This window comes from Saimiri boliviensis, chromosome 2 (genome assembly GCF_048565385.1).
Source record: "Saimiri boliviensis isolate mSaiBol1 chromosome 2, mSaiBol1.pri, whole genome shotgun sequence".
NCBI classification, from domain to species: Eukaryota; Metazoa; Chordata; class Mammalia; order Primates; family Cebidae; genus Saimiri; species Saimiri boliviensis.
In genome coordinates this window covers 228,128,748-228,147,548 of record NC_133450.1, presented here as the reverse complement: position 1 = coordinate 228,147,548, position 18,801 = coordinate 228,128,748, and the positions used below count along the sequence as shown (strand labels likewise).

The 18,801-nt window shown below is 38.6% G+C and overlaps 1 protein-coding gene across 3 annotated transcripts in view; it reads left to right on the top strand.

Moving 5' to 3' along the window:
* KIF27 (kinesin family member 27) overlaps nt 1-17,524 on the top strand; it is a 92,365-nt gene extending 74,841 nt beyond the window's left edge. For all 3 annotated transcript variants that reach the window (XM_074395481.1, XM_039475272.2, XM_074395480.1), the window contains 2 exons: nt 10,069-10,233; nt 14,999-17,524. In XM_074395481.1, the coding sequence (XP_074251582.1) occupies nt 10,069-10,233; nt 14,999-15,483 (650 nt within the window). In that variant the 3' untranslated portion in view covers nt 15,484-17,524. The remainder of the gene's footprint in view (nt 1-10,068; nt 10,234-14,998) is intronic.
* The last annotated feature ends 1,277 nt before the right edge of the window (nt 17,525-18,801 follow it).

The window sequence follows — 18,801 nt, the reverse complement described above, 5'->3', positions numbered from 1 at the left end:
CAGTATGCACATAAGAACTGCTGCAATCCTGTGAGCTTGTTGTTGATCTAGTTTTTACACAGAGATGTGGGACTAATTCAGGCTTTTTGGTATACAGTTGAAATTTTTTTATTTTCCAAGGATATAATACTATCATATTTAAATTATTTTCCATTCACAAAATTAAAGTGATAGGTTCTGTCATAGTCCTAGTTATATTTCATGTTATAATTGTCAGTTGATTGTAAAATTTTATGCATTAAAGTTACATCTTGGGTCAAAATTAGACTGCCATTGATGGGCACATACCATTATCAGTGAGCAGTATTTCACCACCAACTCTGATAGAAAACTCTGATAGTGATCTGGCCTCAGTTTACCTGGGCATATGGCCAGTATACAAACAGCTACTATGGCAGCAAAATAATTATTAGGTGATACTGTTACTGCTTTAACTAAGGCTGCTTAGTCTTGATTCTCATGAACTCATAGCTGAAAATAGGTCAAAAGGGATCTGGAAGAAGCAACCTGAGTAAGCAGAAAATTGGAAAATCTATCAATTTGAGTGTTGAGGCAATTTGCCTCTGAGTTAGTTCTGTCACTGGTTAATTAGCAACCAATTGCCTAATGACAGAATTTCCTTGCAAGATCTCACACATCATTACATTCAAACATGCTCTCTCTACCTTAGTTTAATTTGGAAACTGATACTTTAATATTTTTTAAAGTGACTGGGATTATACCACAGAAGTTCATGCTGTAGCCAAAAAATAATATATAAAAACTTGGCTAAGCACAGTGGCTCACACCTGTAATCCCAGCACTTTGAGAAGCTGAGTCAAGAGGATTGCTTGAGCCCAGGAGTTTGGGACCAGCCTGGACTACATGGCGAAACACCATCTCTACAAAAAATTCAAAAAAACTAGCCAAGCATAGTGGCACATGCCTGTAGTCTCAGCTGCTCACAGGCTGAGATGAGAGGATCACCTGAGTTCCAGACGTTGAGCCTGCAGTGAGCTGTGGTCACACTACTGCACTCCAGCCTAGGTGACAGAGTGAGACCCTGTCTCAAAAAAAAAAAACACACAGTTTAAAAAAACTCATTTTTATAGCTGTACAAATTATTCATAACAAAGTTGTGGCTGGGTGCAGTGGCTAATGCCTATAATCCCAGCATTTTGGAAGGCTGTGGTGGGAGGCTCACTTGAAAGTAGCCTGGGCAACATAGTGGGACCCCATCTGTATTAATCAGGGTTCTCTAAAGGGACAGAACTAAATATATATATATATATATATATATATATATATATATATATATATATGTGAAGGGGAGTTTATTAAGTATTAACTTACATGATCGCAAGGTCCTACAATATGCTTCTGCAAGCTTGAGGAGCAAGGAGAGCCAGTCCCAGTCTCAAAACTAAAGAGCTTGGAGTCTGATGTTCGAGGACAGGAAACATCCAGCACAGGAGAAAGATGTAGGGTGGGAGGGTAGGCCTTTTTATGTTTTTCCGCCTGCCTTATATTCACTGGCAGCTGATTAGATGGTGCACCAGAGTAAGGGCAGGTCTGCCTTCCCCAGCTTACTGACTGAAATGTTAACCTCCTTTGGCACCCTCACAGCCACACCCAGGATCAATCCTTTGAATCTTCAATCCAATCAAGTTGACACTCAATATTAACCATCACAAGTCTACCCCTTGTCAACTTGAACCCATACACATCTCCGGAGATCACACATAATCTTCAAATAAATACAATCATAAAGTTATAATTAAATCTAACATAATACAACTATCCTTCATACAACCGGAAATGCACCAGTCCCCAACCCAAATACTATTACATAAAGTTAACGACACTTAAATGCTGATGTGAAGTCAATAAATCTTCTGTCACATAATAAAGGGAAAGGAAATAAAATGAAGATATTTTATTAGTAGTGTATATATACACAAACATGTATTAAACCAAATAATGAGGAAATATGAGTTACAGTACTTGTTTCTGCAGCTAGTCACATGGTCGTAGCTGGTATTGATGACTACCTTTTTCTACTACCCATTCTGTATTCCCTTTGCCTTCAGCAAGCACCTCAGCAGATTGTGGTTTTTTTCCTAGTGGAGTGATCCAAACCTTCATTGCCGAGGTGTCTGGACCATTTGTAGTCCTGCCTGGATTGGGCTATTGTAGTTTCTCATTGACCTTAATCTCAGGGCATGGTAATACTAAGAGATGCACAGTGGATCTTCTGTATTCCATGTGTACTCTTCCTTACCTCTGTTATGGAGTAGTAGACTAATTTCATCTTGATAGTCCAGATCAATAACCCCAGCCAACACTGTAACTCCCTTCTTAGCCTGTTGACTTAAAGGTAGGAGGAGCCCAAAGTGTCCAGGTGGCAATCATAACTTCCAGTTTGATGGGATCATTGTTGTGTCTCCTGGTGGCAGTGTTCTTTCCTCTGGAACAAAGTCTTCTAGGCCAGCAGAATGTAATGTTGCGGGAACAGGAGCAAAAATTTTGCTAGTGGATCACTAGGGGTGAAGGTGAGTGTGCCACTTCCACTTCCACCCCTCGATTCCTGGACCTGTGAATCCTGGCTATGGGAGGAACAGTACCATGTATTGGAGGTTGATACAGAGTATACATGGCCTCCTGGAGAATTCTGCCACAGCCCTGCACAGTATTGTCATCTATTTGGTGTTGTAATTGTGACTTCAAAAGGCCATTACACTGTTCTTTTAATCCAGCTGCTTCAGGATGATGGCACTGGTAAGAACAGTGAATTCCATGAGCATGAGCCCACTGTCGCACTTAAAGTGAGTGCCCGGGTAAGAGGCAATGCTGTGTGGAATGCCATGATGGTGGATAAGACATTCCATGAGTCCACAGATGGCAGTCTTGGCAGACGTATTGCATGCAGGATAGGCAAACCCATATCTGGAGTAAGTGGCTATTCCAGTGAGGACAAACCTCTGACCTTTTGATGATGGAAGAGGTCCAATATGATCACCCCGAGGAATGGTGCCATATTGAGGGCTCATTGTTGGTCTCTGCTGCTGGCAAATTGGGCACTTAGCAATGGTTGTAACCAGGTTAGCCTTGGTGAATGGAAGTCCATGTTGCTGAGCCCATGCATAACCTCCATTCACCAGTTTTCCAATAATGCTTCTTCCAAGTCTCTGACCAGCAAAACCATTGGCTGTAGTCCATGAATCAGTATATAATTGCACATTTGGCCATTTCACCTTCCATGCAAAGTGCACAACCAGGTGCACTGTGCAGTGGGAAGATTTCCCTTCACCACTGTCTTTCAGGGATGTCCTAGAAAGGGGGTCTGGTGCTGCAGCTGCCCACTTTTGGGTGGTGCAGGCATATTGTGCAGAACCATCTATGAACCAGACCTTAGTCTTCTCTTCCTCTGTCAATGGATCATAGGTAACTCCTCATGAGGCCATCAGTGCAGGCTTGGGGTGAGAAGGCAGGGTGGCAGGAGTAGAGACTATGGACATTTGAGCCACTTCCTCATGTAACTTATGCCTTCACGACCTGCTTGAGCCTGATCATGTATATAGCACTTCCATTTGACGATGGAATGCTGCTGTGCATGACCCACTTTATAGCTAGATAGGTCAGAAAGCACCCAGTTCAATGATAGGCAGTTCAGGTCGCATGGTGACTTGATGACCCATGGCCAAAAATTCAGTTTCCACTAAAGCCCCGTAATAGGCCCAGGGCTGCCTCTCAAAATGACAGTAGTTATCTGCAGAATATGTCAGGGCCTTGCTTCAAAATCCTAGAGGCCTCTGCTGTGATTCACCTATCGTGGCATCCCTATCTGCCACTGACATCTCAAGCATCATTGGATCTGCTGGTCATATGACCCAAGTGGCAGAGCAGCTTGTGCAGCAGCCTGGACCTATTGCAAAGCCTTCTCCTATTCTGGACCCCACTCAAAACTGACAGCTTTCAGGTCACTCAATAAATGGGCCAGAGTAATACAGATGAGGAATGTGTGCTTTCAAAATCCAAATAGGCCCACTAGGCATTATGCCTCTTTATTGGTTGTAGGAGGGGCCAAATGAAGCAACTTATCCTTTACCCTTAGAAGGAATATTTCAACAGCCCCCATACCACTGGACCTCTAGAAATTTTATTGAGGTAGAAAGTCCCTGAATTTTAGTTGGATTTCCCATTCTCTGCCACACAAATGTCTCACCGGTAAGTCCAGTGTGTTTGCTAATTCTTGCTCAGTGAATCCAATCATCATGTCATCAACGTAATGAACCAGTGTGATAATCTTGCAGAAGCGAAAAGCAATCAAGGTCTCTCTGAATATGATCATTATACAAAGCCAGAGAATTGGTATGCCCCTGAGGTAGGACAGTAAAGGTATATTACTGGCCTTGCCAGCTGAAGGCAAATTGCTTCTGGTGGGCCTTATGGACAGGAATGGAAAAAAAGACATTTGCCAAGTCAATGGCTGCATACCAGGTGCCAGGAGATGAGTTAATTTATTCAAGCAATGAAACCACATCTGGTACAGCAGCTGCAATTGGAGTCACCACTTGGTTAAGCTTGTGATAATCCACTGTCATTCTACAAGATCCATCTGTCTTCTGCACAGGCCAGATGGGAGAGTTGAATGGGGATGTGGTTGCAATCAACACCCCTGTGTCTTTCAAGTCCTTGATAGTGGCATTAATCTCTGCAGTCCCTCCAGAAATGCTGTATTGTTTTTGATTTACTATTTTTTTTAAGGTAGAGTCAGCTCTAATGGCTTCCATTTGGCCTTTCCCACCATAGTAGCCCTCACCCTGCCAGTCAGGGGCCAATGTGGGAGTTCTGCCAGCTGCTAAGTATGTTTATGCCAATTATGCATTTTGGCACTGGGGAAATGACCACAGGATGAGTCCAGGGACCCACTGGATCCACTGTAAATCAGATCTGAGCTAAAACTCCATTAATTACCTGACCTCCATAAGGCCTACTCTAACTGGAGGACTACAACAATGTTTGGGGTCCCCTGGAATCATCAGCTCGGAACCAGTGTCCAGTAGTCCCTGAAATGTCTAATCATTTCCCTTTCCCCAATGCACAGTTATCCTGGTAAAAAGCCAGAGGTTTCCTTGGGGAAGGATGGGAGAAAGATTCACTACATAAATTGTTGGTAATGTAGTGTGGTCCTTCCTCAAGGGGACCTGGCCCCTCTTCATTCATGGGGTTCTGGGTCTATAAACTGGCTCAAGTCTGGAAATTGAGAGGTCATGATTCTTTGTTTTTTTAATTCAAATTAGTCTTCTGTCCATTCAATCTAGAAGTTTTCTGCTTGTATAAATTAAGTGGGAATGCAGTAGGCTTCCTATCAGTTTCACTTTTAGGAACACTGATTAATTAGCCAATGCCGGAGCTCTACAGGAGTCAGACTATTCTGATGGCTGCTTTGTTTCCGCTGTCCATTATGGTTGCTACACCCACCTTGCCTTTGACGGTTGAGTGCTGCCACTTTGCCCCTACCACCTCTGGATCCAGTTATTCCCATTGTATTTAAATTTGGTAGTTGAGTGACTGTGGTTCCCACTGTTAGATCTGCCCTACAGAGAAGAGCAATTACAGGGCTCTTTAAAGATGTAGGTTTTGCCCTCACAAGTCTATTTTGCAAGGCATTGGTCAAGGGTATAAATCTTTTGGACCCTCCCAGCTGTGATGAGTAGGCCTAAAGTGACTAATCCACTCCACCACTCTACTCTCTCTAAGCCTTTGGATCCCTTCCTCTTTATTAAACCAAGGGAGATCAGGCATTTCCAACTCACTCAGAGTGGGCCATGTATTTCAGCTAACCAAGCAAATAAATGATTAGAATCTTTTTTAGCTCCCCAAGGTGCAACATTAAAAGCAGAGTCTATTTAGCCCAAATCAATAAATTCTGCCTGATCCAACTCTGTGTTCCTTCCATCATTGTCCCATACCCTTAATACCCATTCCCATGCCTGTTCTCCAGATTTCTGTTTCTATAGAGAACTCAAAACAGTTTGAGTGTAGTGGACCTCCTCATGGTTCACACTCTCAATCTCACCTCGAGGGGCCCACCAGGACTTCAGCATAGTTATAGGTCTAGAATCAAACAGGGGTGTTGGGGGTGGCTCCTGAGGAGAATCAACATTATTTTTCCTGGTAACTGCCTCAGGGGAGGCCATCACTGTTGCCTCAGGCAGTGCAGGGTTTATCTCCTCAGACAAAGGTGGAAAGGCTGATGGCAACATGGGCCAGGGAGGGGATGCTGTCACTCCTGGGGATGGGGAAGCTGTTCCTTTTGTCAAAAAATATTCATCAGCATTTACAAACTCAGTGTCTCCAGCTTCATCAGGGTCCTCCCACATGTCCTCATTTCAAGTTGCAGGGTCCTATTCTTTTCTAATCAGTGCCCTCACTGGCAAGGCTATGCATGCACCTTTTGTTGCAGGTCAGTCACTTTCATGTTAAGAGCTTGTATCTGGTACCAAAACAAAGATACAGACCAATGAAACAGAACAGAGGCCTTGGAGGCAACACCACACATCTACAACCATCTGATCTTTGACAAACCTGACAACAAGCAATGGGGAAAGGATTCTCTGTTTAATAAATGATGTTGGGGAAACTGGCTAGTCATATGCAGAAAGCAGAAATTGGACCCCTTCCTGACACCTTACACTAAAATTAACTCCAGATAGATTAAAGACTTAAACATAAGACCTAACACCGTAAAAACCCTAGAGGAAAACCTAGGCAAAACCATTCAGGACATAGGCATAGACAAGGACTTCATGACTGAAACACCAAAAGCATTGGCAACAAAAGCCAAAATAGACAAATAGGATCTAATTAAACTCCAGAGTTTCTGCACAGCAAAAGAAACAGTCATTAGAGTGAACTGCCAACCAACAGAATGGGAAAAGATTTTTGCAATCTACCCATCTGACAAAGGACTTATATCCAGAATCTACAAAGAACTAAAACAGATTTACAAGAAAAAAAAAAAAAAAAAAACCATTCAAAAGTGGGCAAAGGACATGAACAGACACTTTTGAAAAGAAGACATATATGAGACCAACAAACATATGAAAAAATGCTCATCATCACTGGTCATTAGAGAAATGCAAATCAAAACCACATTGAGATACCATCTCACGCCAGTTAGAATGGGGATCATTAAAAAATCTGGAGACAACAGATGCTGGAGAGGATGTGGAGAAATAGGAACACTTTTACACTGTTGGTGGGAGTATAAATTAGTGCAACTGTTGTGGAACACAGTGTGCCGATTCCTCAAGAACCTAGAAACAGAAATTCCATTTGACCCAGCAATATATCCAATGAATTATAAATCGTTCTATTATAAAGACACATGCACACATATGTTCACTGCAGCACTGTTTCCAATAGCAAAGACCTGGAACCAACCCAAATGCCCATCAATGATAGACTGGACAGGGAAAATGTGGCACATATAAACCATGGAATACTATACAGCCATACAAAATGATAAGTTCATGTCCTTTGTAGGGACATGGATGAATCTGGAAACCATCATTCTCAGCAAAGTGACACAAGAACAGAAAATCAAACACTGCATGTTCTCACTCATAGGTGGGTGTTGAACAATGGGAACACATGGACACAGGGAGGGGAGCATCACACACTGGGGTCTGTTGTGGGGAACTAGGGGAGGGACAGCGGGAGGTAGGGAGTTAGGGAGGGATAACATGGGGAGAAATGCCAGATATAGGTGATGGAGGGGTCGAGGCAGCAAACCACATTGCCATGTATGTACCTATACAACAATCCTGTATGTTCTGCACATGTACCCCAGAACCTAAAGTGCAAATAAATAAATAAATGTATGTGTATATGTGTGTGTGTGTGTGTGTGTATGTATATGTATGTGTGTGTGTGTATATATATAAAACAGAGCTTGTGTCTGTTTTTCCACAATTTCAGCTCTTTCTCTACTGGGGATAAGACTTTTTCACTCAGGGCAATCTTAGCAGATTTGAGGCTCAGTATCTTCTTCTGAAGCTGGGAGACAGAATCCCTGAGTTCATCATTTCCTTTCATCACTTTGTCCACTGAACTTAGGTGCAACCAGCCAGCTTCACTGGTTCTCCACATATGGTCAAAGGTATATGTATAGAGTCACTAAACTCCTTGCTTCTCACAAGCAGTGAATCAGGAGTGTCAAATGCATTTATTCTGCATAATTCTCTAAACAGTCCATGCCAAGGACTATCAGTGTTCTCTATACTATTAGAAGTACAGTCTTTAGCATTTTGGGGTATAATCAGATTAAGCAGCCAACTCCAGAAACCCCAAAACCATCCTTTTTATTTTGTTCCTTTAGAACGACTTTAGAACCATTTCTGTTCCTTAAGAGCTCCATTCTTAATATTCTGTTCCTTTAGAACTACTCCTCTAACCAAAACCTGTATTAGTCATGGTTCTCTAGAGTGACAGAATAGTGTGTGTATATATAAAAGAGGAGTTTATTATTGACTTACACAATCACAAGGTCCTACAATGGGCTGTCTGCAAGCTTGAGGAGCAAGGAGAGCCAGTCTTTAAGTCTCAAATCTGAAGATCTTGGAGTCTGAAGTTCAAGGACAGGAAGTATCCAGCATGGGAGAAAGATGTAGGCTGGGAGGCTAGGTCAGTCTTGCCTTTTTATGTTTTTCTGCTTGCTTTATATTCACTGGCAGCTAATTAGGTGGTGCCCACCAGATTAAGGGCGAGTCTGCCTTCCCTAGCCCACTGACTCAGGTGTTAACCTCCTTTGGCAACACCCTCACAGACACACCCAGGATCAATACTTTGCATCCTTCAATCCAATCAAGATGACACTCCATAGTAACTATCACACCACAATTTTTTTTTTAATTTAAAAAAATTAGCCAGGCATCATGGCATGTGCCTGTGGTCCCAGCTACCCTGGAGGCTGCGATGGGAAGATTATTTGAATCCAGGAGGTTGAAGCTGCAGTGAGCCTTGATTGCACCACAACACATTCTAACCTGGGCAACAGAGTGAGATGCTATCTCAAAAAATAATAGTAATAGAAAATAAAAATAAAAACAAAGTTATAACTGACAGTGTTAACAATTCATGAATTTTCTAATTTCGATTGAATATCTGATATAAATATGGGGATTCTGATTTATTATGTCATTAAGTATTTTTAAAAACAAGATGATGGACTAATTTAAAATACATCAATATACTTGGACAAAATTCTACAAAACAGCTGTAACCAAAGAAAATCACAAACCAGTAGGATCATTTTATAAATACACCAGGAGGAGAGAGAGCAGGTCTGAAATTATTTTTTTTCTGAAGTTCAGTACACTGGATTATACTGGTTCAAGAGCATAACCCAATGGAAACAATGTTAGACATTCATAAATATTAATGAATATACTAATAAAGTTTCTAAACTTTATTACCTCTAAATTTAAAGTTTAGAAACTTTAAGTTACACTCTGGCATAAACTAGAACTTTATGCTGGCTATATTCCCTCTTTTTCTGTGGTGTTTTCCTTTGTGATTTAATCTTTATGGCCTCTTTTAACAGGTTTGTGTTTTTGTGGGGGTTTTGGCTATATATTTCTTGGGCCTATAAATCCTAGTTATATGACTTTATATAACCACAGTTCCTGATACAAACTTTATACAAAATATTAAAGCAGCCAGTGAACAGAGTTCCTAAAGTGAACTTTTTATAGAAAACACCTTACTTCTGGTGTTCTAAGGATAGGTCTAGTTGGTAGCAACTGCAAAAAAAATTCTTACAAAAGTGTGAGGGGTTGGTAGGGGTAGGAATGGAAGTGACTAATGGCTCAATGCTACTTTGGAAAATGTTACAGGCAGAAAAATCCAAATTGTAGAAGAAAATAAACCCATTCAGGTAACAGATTTGTGTAATATGCTTCTCATCCTTTAAATATAGTCCAGGGGCTATGTTAAAACATAATTTTGCATCATTCATTCATTTATTTATTTATTGCATCATTTATTTAAAACTGATTTTAAATGCAAATTTCTGTTGTATAGAACAAGATGCAGAAGGCATTATAGAAACTTTCAAAACGTATGAAGATAAAATCCAGCAGTTGGAAAAAGATCTTTATTTCTATAAGAAAACCAGCCGGGATCTTAAGAAGAAACTTAAGGAACTGGTAGGGGAAGCAATTCGGCGGCAACTAGCACCATCAGAGCGTAAGACTTTTAGTGTTACTTGTCACGCTAACACTGTTTCTCTAGCATTTGGTGAAGTCATGCCAACTTTGTAGTGTAGCCTTTACCAGCTGACTTGGTTATTTAGGATTAGATACTTCTATATTTGTCTCTGTAGACAAAAATCGTTGTCTAAGACTGAACCACATGAGAAGTGAATGAATGAATGAACAAATATATAGATGCAAAGGAAAGCTCAATTATTGATTGTCTGCCATGTGCCAGGGGCTTGTAGACCTTAACTCATTTAATCCCTAAATTAACTCTAACATAGCTGTTGTTTTTCTATTTTATAGTAAATTAAGCCTTCTGATTATCACCAAAAAAAAAAAAAAAAGATGTATGGTAGGTAAGAGTAAAAGTAAAGGTAAAAGTATGTATTTTAAAGATGAATCAGGTCTTTATATATCATGACTCCTGGAAATTCAAAAGTGTAATAGAACCCATTGTTGAGACAAAGATGTTTCCTTGTATAATTATATGTAAATATGTAGATTTAGTACATTCCTAAATGAAATAACATATGACAATATTACACTTTGCAAAAGTAAAAAATACTATGAAGGTAAAATATTGCTATGATTAAAATATACCATCTTTAAGATAGCTGAATAGAGAAGAATCAATATTTCTAAAATAATAAAGTTTACATTTTATAAAAGAATTAGCTAATTTCTAATAATTCTAATAATTCTAATATGAAAAGTTGACTTTAAAATCTTTTAGGAACACACTTATTTTTTACCTGGAAAGAAAACTGCTTAAAGATGGGCACATAAGATGTAAGAAGACAGTGAAAAATTATATGGATGAGCAATGAAGTGATATATGTTGAATATGTAATAGAAGTAGAATTGGCCAGGCGTGGTGGCTCACACCTGTAATCCCAGCACTTTGGGAGGCCAAGGCAGGCGGATCACCAGAGGTCAGGAGGTCGAGACCACTCTGACCAACATGATGAAACCCTGTCTCTACTAAAAAATACAAAACTAGCCTAGCCAGGTGTGGCAGCGCATGCCTGTAATCCAAGCTACTCAGGAGGCTGAGGCAGGAGAATTGCTTGAACCCAGGAGGTGGAGGTTGCAGTGAGCCAAGATCTCGGCATTGCACTCCAGCCGGGGGAAAAAGAGTCAAACTCTGTCTCAAAACCAAAAAAAAAAAAAAAAGGAGAAGTAGAATTAGCATAGTTTTAAAATTTAAAAGGCAGTAATATTTAGAAAAGTCATGCTAACTTATATTTGTGACATTTATCATGTATAGGCATTTTCAAAAATAATTCCCTTTAGTCTTCAAACTCAGGATAGGCTGGGGTCTGCTAATTCCATTTTTAGATCAGTGAACTGATGCCTAGAGGGGCAAGTGACTTATAGATAGAACAGTAATTATAACAGAGTCTAATGCCCCTCATCTGCTGACTAATGGTTCAGTATTCCAGGATAAAAGTTGTCTTAGGATAAGGATATGATGCCAAAGAGACTACACTTTCTGATTCTCAGTTCTAGTAATACAGAGGTCCTTACTAATGTAACTCGTTTACTTGAAATACTGCCTTCTATATATAGCTAAAACTTTAACTTGAAACATTACTTGCCAAAAATTTAAAAGTAAACAGGTATCAAGTAAGAGACAGAATAATCACTATAAGACCACTTTAGCTTTTTAAAAAGTCTACTGTCATATTTGAGGTTTCTGATATTAGACATCTAGTTTGTAAATGGCTCATGTTTATACCACTGAATCTACTAGACGTTTCTTTAAATGACAATGTCGTATGGTCATAGACAGGCTTAAGAAATCTGGAGCCTCATCCTGCTCTTTAACCAAACAAACAGAAATGTAAAACAAAGTTAATCCTGGATAGGCATAAAATGAGAATGAAACTGTTCTGACCGACTTACCCAAAGAGTGGAGTCTTGATAATGACATTGGAGATACTATTTCAGCTAATTTGCCATTCTACCTAGAAACGTTTAAAATACTGCTATATTTGGCTATAAATAGTAATATATAGTCATTACAGAAAATCTGAAAATGAAGAAAACAAATAAGTTATAATCCTACTCACATTTGAGCATAGTTCTTTTCATATTTTTCCCATGCTTTAAAATATACAGTTGCAATTATATTGGGGAGATATATATATATATATATATATATATATATATATATATACTATCTTATAATGCTACTCTAATGTAATGACATGAAACAAGATTTGCTTGAATTAAAAAATACAGCTATTTATATCAAACTCTGAGTTCCATAAAATGTTTTACATGCTTAATAATCAGCATTGTAGTTAATAAATATCTTGGTATTTAGTGCAGTGTTTTTGTTTTTTGTTTTTGAGATGAGTTTCATTCTTGCTGCCCAGGCTGCAGTGCAATGGCACTATCTCAGCTCCCTGCATCATCCTCCTCCCCAGTTCAAGCAGTTCTCCTGCCTCGGCCTCCTGAGTAGCTGGGATTACAGGTGCTGCCACCATGCCTGGCTAATTTTTTGTATTTTTAGTAGAGATCATGTCGGCCAGGCTTATCTCAAACTCCTGACCTCAGGTGATCCACCCACCTTAGCCTCCCAAAGTGTTGGGATTACAGGCCTGAGCCACCGTGCCTGGTGGTTCAGTGGGTTTTGATAGAAGACTGCCTATAAAACTTGTTATTTTCTTTGAATATTTTTGGCTTTTTCAAATTGCAGAAAAATTCATCTTTTGACTAAAATATCTTGGTCACTTCATGATCATGCCTCTGTTGCAGTGTATCTGTTTCCAACATTTTATAAGGATAAAATCAGTTTTATATGAACCCTCATTCTCTCTACTTATGTTTAAACCTATCCTTGTATTAATTAAAATCATTATAAAACTATATGTAAGGATAATAGAGTCAGAAGATCTGACTTTTATAAAACTCTAACAATTATAAAACTCCAGAAGAGGGAAACTTTCTTGTGAAAAATCCAAGTGGGCTTTGGAGTGAGCCCCAGCAATGAGCCCATCTCTTTTCTTACGATCTTTTAAAAATAAGATGCCTTTCTCCTTCCCCCAGATACTGTCACCTGGGGAGCAGGATTTTTTTTTTTAAGAGTTGGGGTCTCACTCTGTTGCCCAGGCTGGAGTGTAGTGGTGCGGTCATGGCTCACTGTAGCCTCAAACTCCTGGGCTCGAGCAGTCCTCCTGCCTCAGCTCTCAAGTACCTGGGGCTATAGGCATGAACCATTGCACCCAGCTAGGGAGCAGGATTTTTAAAAGCTTCCCAGTGACTCTCATTTATAGCAAAGTTTGGGAGCCACTGTCTGTGGTCAGTTTTTTATGAGTTTCATGTATGAGATCTAGAACATTTGCTAGTTCAGGTTATTTGATTTTGAGAGAATTTTAAAAACTAGAAAGTCAGTTATGTTTTAAGCCAGGCATTACAAATGAGAATGCCTACCTGAGCCAGGGAAGCCAGAGTGAGCAATGGGGACTGCGGCAGCCATCTAAATGGTCAGCGGCAACTGTGTTACAGCTGCTGTTGCAATTCAGAAACTGTTAACTCTCATAACTTTTCTTTTCTTTTTTTTTTTTTTGAGACAGAGTTTCGCTCTTGTTACCCAGGCTGGAGTGCAATGGCACGATCTTGGCTCACCGCAACCTCCGCCTCCTGGGTTCAGGCAATTCTCCTGCCTCAGCCTCCTGAGTAGCTGGGATTATAGACACGTGCCACCATGCCCAGCTAATGTTTTGTATTTTTAGTAGAGACGGGGTTTCACCATGTTGACCAGGATGGTCTCGATCTCTTGACCTCGTGATCCACCCGCCTCGGCCTCCCAAAGTGCTGGGATTACAGGCATGAGCCACCGCGCCCGGCAACTCTTACAACTTTTCTAGAAAAGCTGTAAATCTATATTTTTATATGAAACTTTTCAATTTTTAAATTTTGGGTCAAGTGTTACTACATTATAGGTCAAAAAAAACATGTCTATGGGCCAGATTTGGCTTGGGAGGTACCAGTGTTGTGTGTTTTAAAACTTTGTCTTTGTAGGACTGAAAGTATACTAAGCATGTATCAATATGTTAAAGTTGGCATTTTTCATCATATTAGATCTAGTACCTAAATGTATTTCCCTTAAGCAAGTTTTTCTCTTTGATATTAGATATTCTTTAAGAACCTCTAGCTTTGATCTCTTCACTCTACTTCCAGTGGGGTGTTTCCCCCACCCCAAGGGAGTATTCTCTCATCTCCATTTTGAGGGTGGAAGTTGTGGCACACATCCCAGAGTGCATTCAGACAGCAGAACCCTGCTATCATGCTGGGAGTGCCAATCAAGACTAGATTTCCACACATAAAATGCCAAGTCCCAGAGTTTTCCCTGGAAATGTGGGGCAGAGCCAGTATTATCCAGTGCTGGCATCACTTGGCCATGATTTGAATTCACTAGCAGCAAGACCAGCAGAGAAGGCAGGCGTGGAAAGGCACCAGAGGTGCTCAAAGCACTCTTATGTTTCCAGGGCTACCTAACCCCCAAAAGACTATTTCTCAACTTTGTTCCATGAATTAAAGTTTTGAGTTACTCACATGCAAGATGGCTATAAGTAAAATAAAAATATTCGTATTCACACATCTGTTCATCTAAAATAAGTCATTTAACAAAAAAGTTGAAAAACATTATGCATATTGGGTGATAATGTATTTATGTTAAGATGTGATTAAAATACCTAATTTTGAGTAAATTATCTCTAATTTTTTGGTTTGGGGATTATTTTTAGATCATGAGGCTGGAGATGGAGTCCTGAAGCCAGAAGAAGCAGGCAGGCTTTCAGAAGAATTAAAATGGGCATCCAGGCCTGAAAGTATGAAATTAAGTGGAAGAGAAAGAGAAATGGACAGTACAGCAAGCAGCTTAAGAACACAGCCAAATCCTCACAAACTCTGGGAAGATGTCCCAGAATTACCTCCAATTCATAGTTCTTTAGCACCCCCCAGTGGGCATATGTTAAGCAATGAGGATAAAACAGAAATAGATGAAAATCAGTTTACAAAATCTCACAGTCGACTACCATCCCAAATTCAGGTTGTGGGAAATGTGGGACAGCTTCATGGTGTTACACCTGTAAAATTATGTCGAAAAGAATTACGTCAAGTTTCCGCCTTGGAACTGTCATTGCGACGTTCCAGTCTTGGAGTTGGGGTTGGATCAATGGCTGCCGATTCCATCGAAGTATGTAGGAAACCAAGTGACTTAAAAACTTAGGCATTTAATAACAGAACTTTTAGTAGACATGTAAAAAGATTCCTTTTTCTAACCTGTTAAAAATGAAAGCTCAAGCTCACTACCTCTTTCCTCAGGATAAAGGAAGAAGGGGAGGAAGGAATCCCTAATCCTTTTATATACTATAGATATGTACATCTTCTATAACATATTTGGGGATTTTTAATTTAAATTCCCATAGTAACCAAACACGTTTCCAATACTTGATAACATTTAAGTATTTACATTTATAAATATGCTTAAGGTTTTTCCAGGCATATTTGAAGAACAAAACTAGTAATAGACTAAAATATCTAGTATGCATTATTATATTATGTAAATGTACATTATAAAAGTTATGATATGACTATATTATTGTTATTCTCTTATACAAGTATATTGTTATTTTTAAAAGATCCAGTTAAATCTTGCTTTTGTCAGAGGGAGTCACCTGCTGCATATGTGGGCTAAGACAACCTGTCAGCTTTATGGATTGAGGCTAATTTACAGTCCTCAGAGCTCACAGAAATGGTCAGTCTTGACTTTTTAAACTTGCTCACTGTTCTGTTTCTGGAATTTTTTTATATTTATAATGTGTTTTTGGTTTGCTAATATTATGCAATGTAAGTTTTCATGTCTTTCCTGCTCTATACACTCAATATATCTCTCATTATGCTACTAAAATTGGGAGAAATGGATGCTGGTCCATGGAACAGGGAAACGATAGAATAAAACCTAAAGCACTCTAACATTTCAAGAGAAAGAACACTGGTTATGACATCTCTGGTCACATGGACTGTGTCTGTAAAGCTTGAAGTCTGGCCAAAGCATCTTTAATGATCTGATGGGCTTAAGTCTGAGATTTTTCTCTACAACCTCCTTAGCTAGGTTTTACAAACTGGCTAAACTACATTGGGTCCATAAATATGTCAATGAAATTTTTACTAAAATCTCCAAGTTTTTCTAGTCAAAATTTTACTATATAATGTGCAATTTAGTTTGGTATTAAGAACTAAACAATTTGCCCTCCAAATGTAGTTTGTGCTTTTAAACCATACTTTTCAGGAAACATCCATCGTAATGACCTGAGGAATTATTTTGTTACTTATGTTGTTGTTTGTTACTTTTCCAAACTTTCACTTGTAAGCCAAAGTTGAGTTTCTTAAACTAATTAATGTTTGGGTGTGGGCAATAGCAAAACCATCCTGACATGGATGTTTACTTAATTAGAGTCATCCACTTCCTTGTTGAATCCATTTTTTCTGATGTAGCACTACCACAAAAGGAAAAAGACCTTTTCCTTTTGTCCTTTCCTCTGTTGCCGTGGACTTGAGCATTTCACATAGGACCCAAACTGTCACCCTGTGCTCAAAGACTGAAGGCTTCCTTTCTCTAGCTCTAGCCCCTAGGGAGTAGAGTTTCTCGGTTTCCTTGCTAAAATCCAGTTCCTTTAGGAAGCAGATCAAAGCAAAACAAACGTATGAAAAAGATAATAATAGTTTATCTCTTAAGCATGGTACTAAAATTCATTTAAATTAAATAGATTTCTGTGGACTTATCTGGGAATGAATCAATTTATAATATTCGTCCAATGAGTTACTGTTTTCTAAATTTCAAACAACTAATTAGAAACTAACTGGAAAATTTTATACAAACCAAAGGTAAAACATACACATTATAAATATATATAAATGCACTGACCTTTTGCCATTTTATATATATATATATATATATATATATATATATATATATACATACACACACACACACACACACACACACACACGTATATATGCAGGTATATAAGGAATGTGTATTTCCACAGGTAAAACAAGTTATGTGTAAATTATTTCTAATTAAGGCATAGCACATTACTTAATCTTACAAAGCATTTGTGATTAGGACATTCATTAATAAATACATATTTATTTATAAATATATTATTGCTGTGCCTTGTTGAAGGCACTGAACTGACCTTTTGCCATTATCTATATCTATATAGATACACTTGTATGTAAACACTTGTATATATAATATATATACACTTGTATATAAATATAGATATATCTATAGTATATACATTATATATTATTTCATTATATAATGATATATTTCATATGATTTTTTATTATATATAGCTATAATGTATATATATAGATACACTTGTATTATACATAGATATGTATAATGGCTGAAGGTCAGTGTCTTTAATAACAACCACAGCATTTATTTATTTATTTATTTATTTATTTAGAGATGGAGTCTTGCTGTGTCATCCAGGCTGGAGTGCAGTGGTGTGATCTTGGCTCACGGTAACCTCTGCCTCCCAGGTTCAAGCGATTCTCCTGCCTCAGCCTCCTGAGTAGCTGGGATTACAGGTGTACGCCACCATGCCCAGCTAATTTTTTTTGTATTTTTAGTAGAGACCGGGTTTCACCATGTTGGCCAGGCTTATCTCGAACACCTGACCTTGTGATCCACCCACCTCAGCCTCCCAAAGTGCTGGGATTACAGGCGTGAGCCACCACACCTGTCAATGATATATTTATAAATATATATATATTTATTAATGAAGGTCCTAATTATAAGTTCCTTGTAAGATTAAGTAATGTGCCATGCCTTATTTAGAAATAATTCATTTAAGAATGTATCCTGATACTGGAATCCTACTTGCTCAAGAAATTAACACATACTTGTTTTACCTGTGGAAATACACATTTCCTCAAAGCAGGTCACTAATAAAGCAAGAAAATGTATATCAAAACAACAGTGATTAGGTTTGATTACACAAATGTGAGTTTATTTCTAAATAACAAAGGTATGATTTTTTTCTTCCTTTGGTTAAACATATATCCTTTATATACAATGACAGATTTCATGCCACATACGCAAATATACATATAAATAATGTGAATAATATATTCTGGAAATGAACCTCTGGTCATTCTAGTTTAGTTGGTGTTCTTACAAAGGAAAGAAAAATTAGACACCTACTTAAGGCAAGTAAAATTTTTTTTCGCATATTCTAATAATGATTTTACTATTTTTCACATGCTTTGTCTAAACATTTTGTCACTTTGCCTTTTGCATGTATATAAAATGTTTGTGGTTTTCTTTTTTTTTTCCATTATGTTTTTTTTCTCTAACTGTAATAAAGCATTTGAAAGGAAAAATATTTATGCAGTATTAGTTACTTTCCTAACTGTAGAGTGTTAATAGCTAACAGAGATGGAAAATTTTGTAAGTTAGGAACCATAGGTGGTGAGAACATTGATGAAGGTGCTTTTGTGCTTTAATGTTTGCTTTATTTTGTTAATGTGT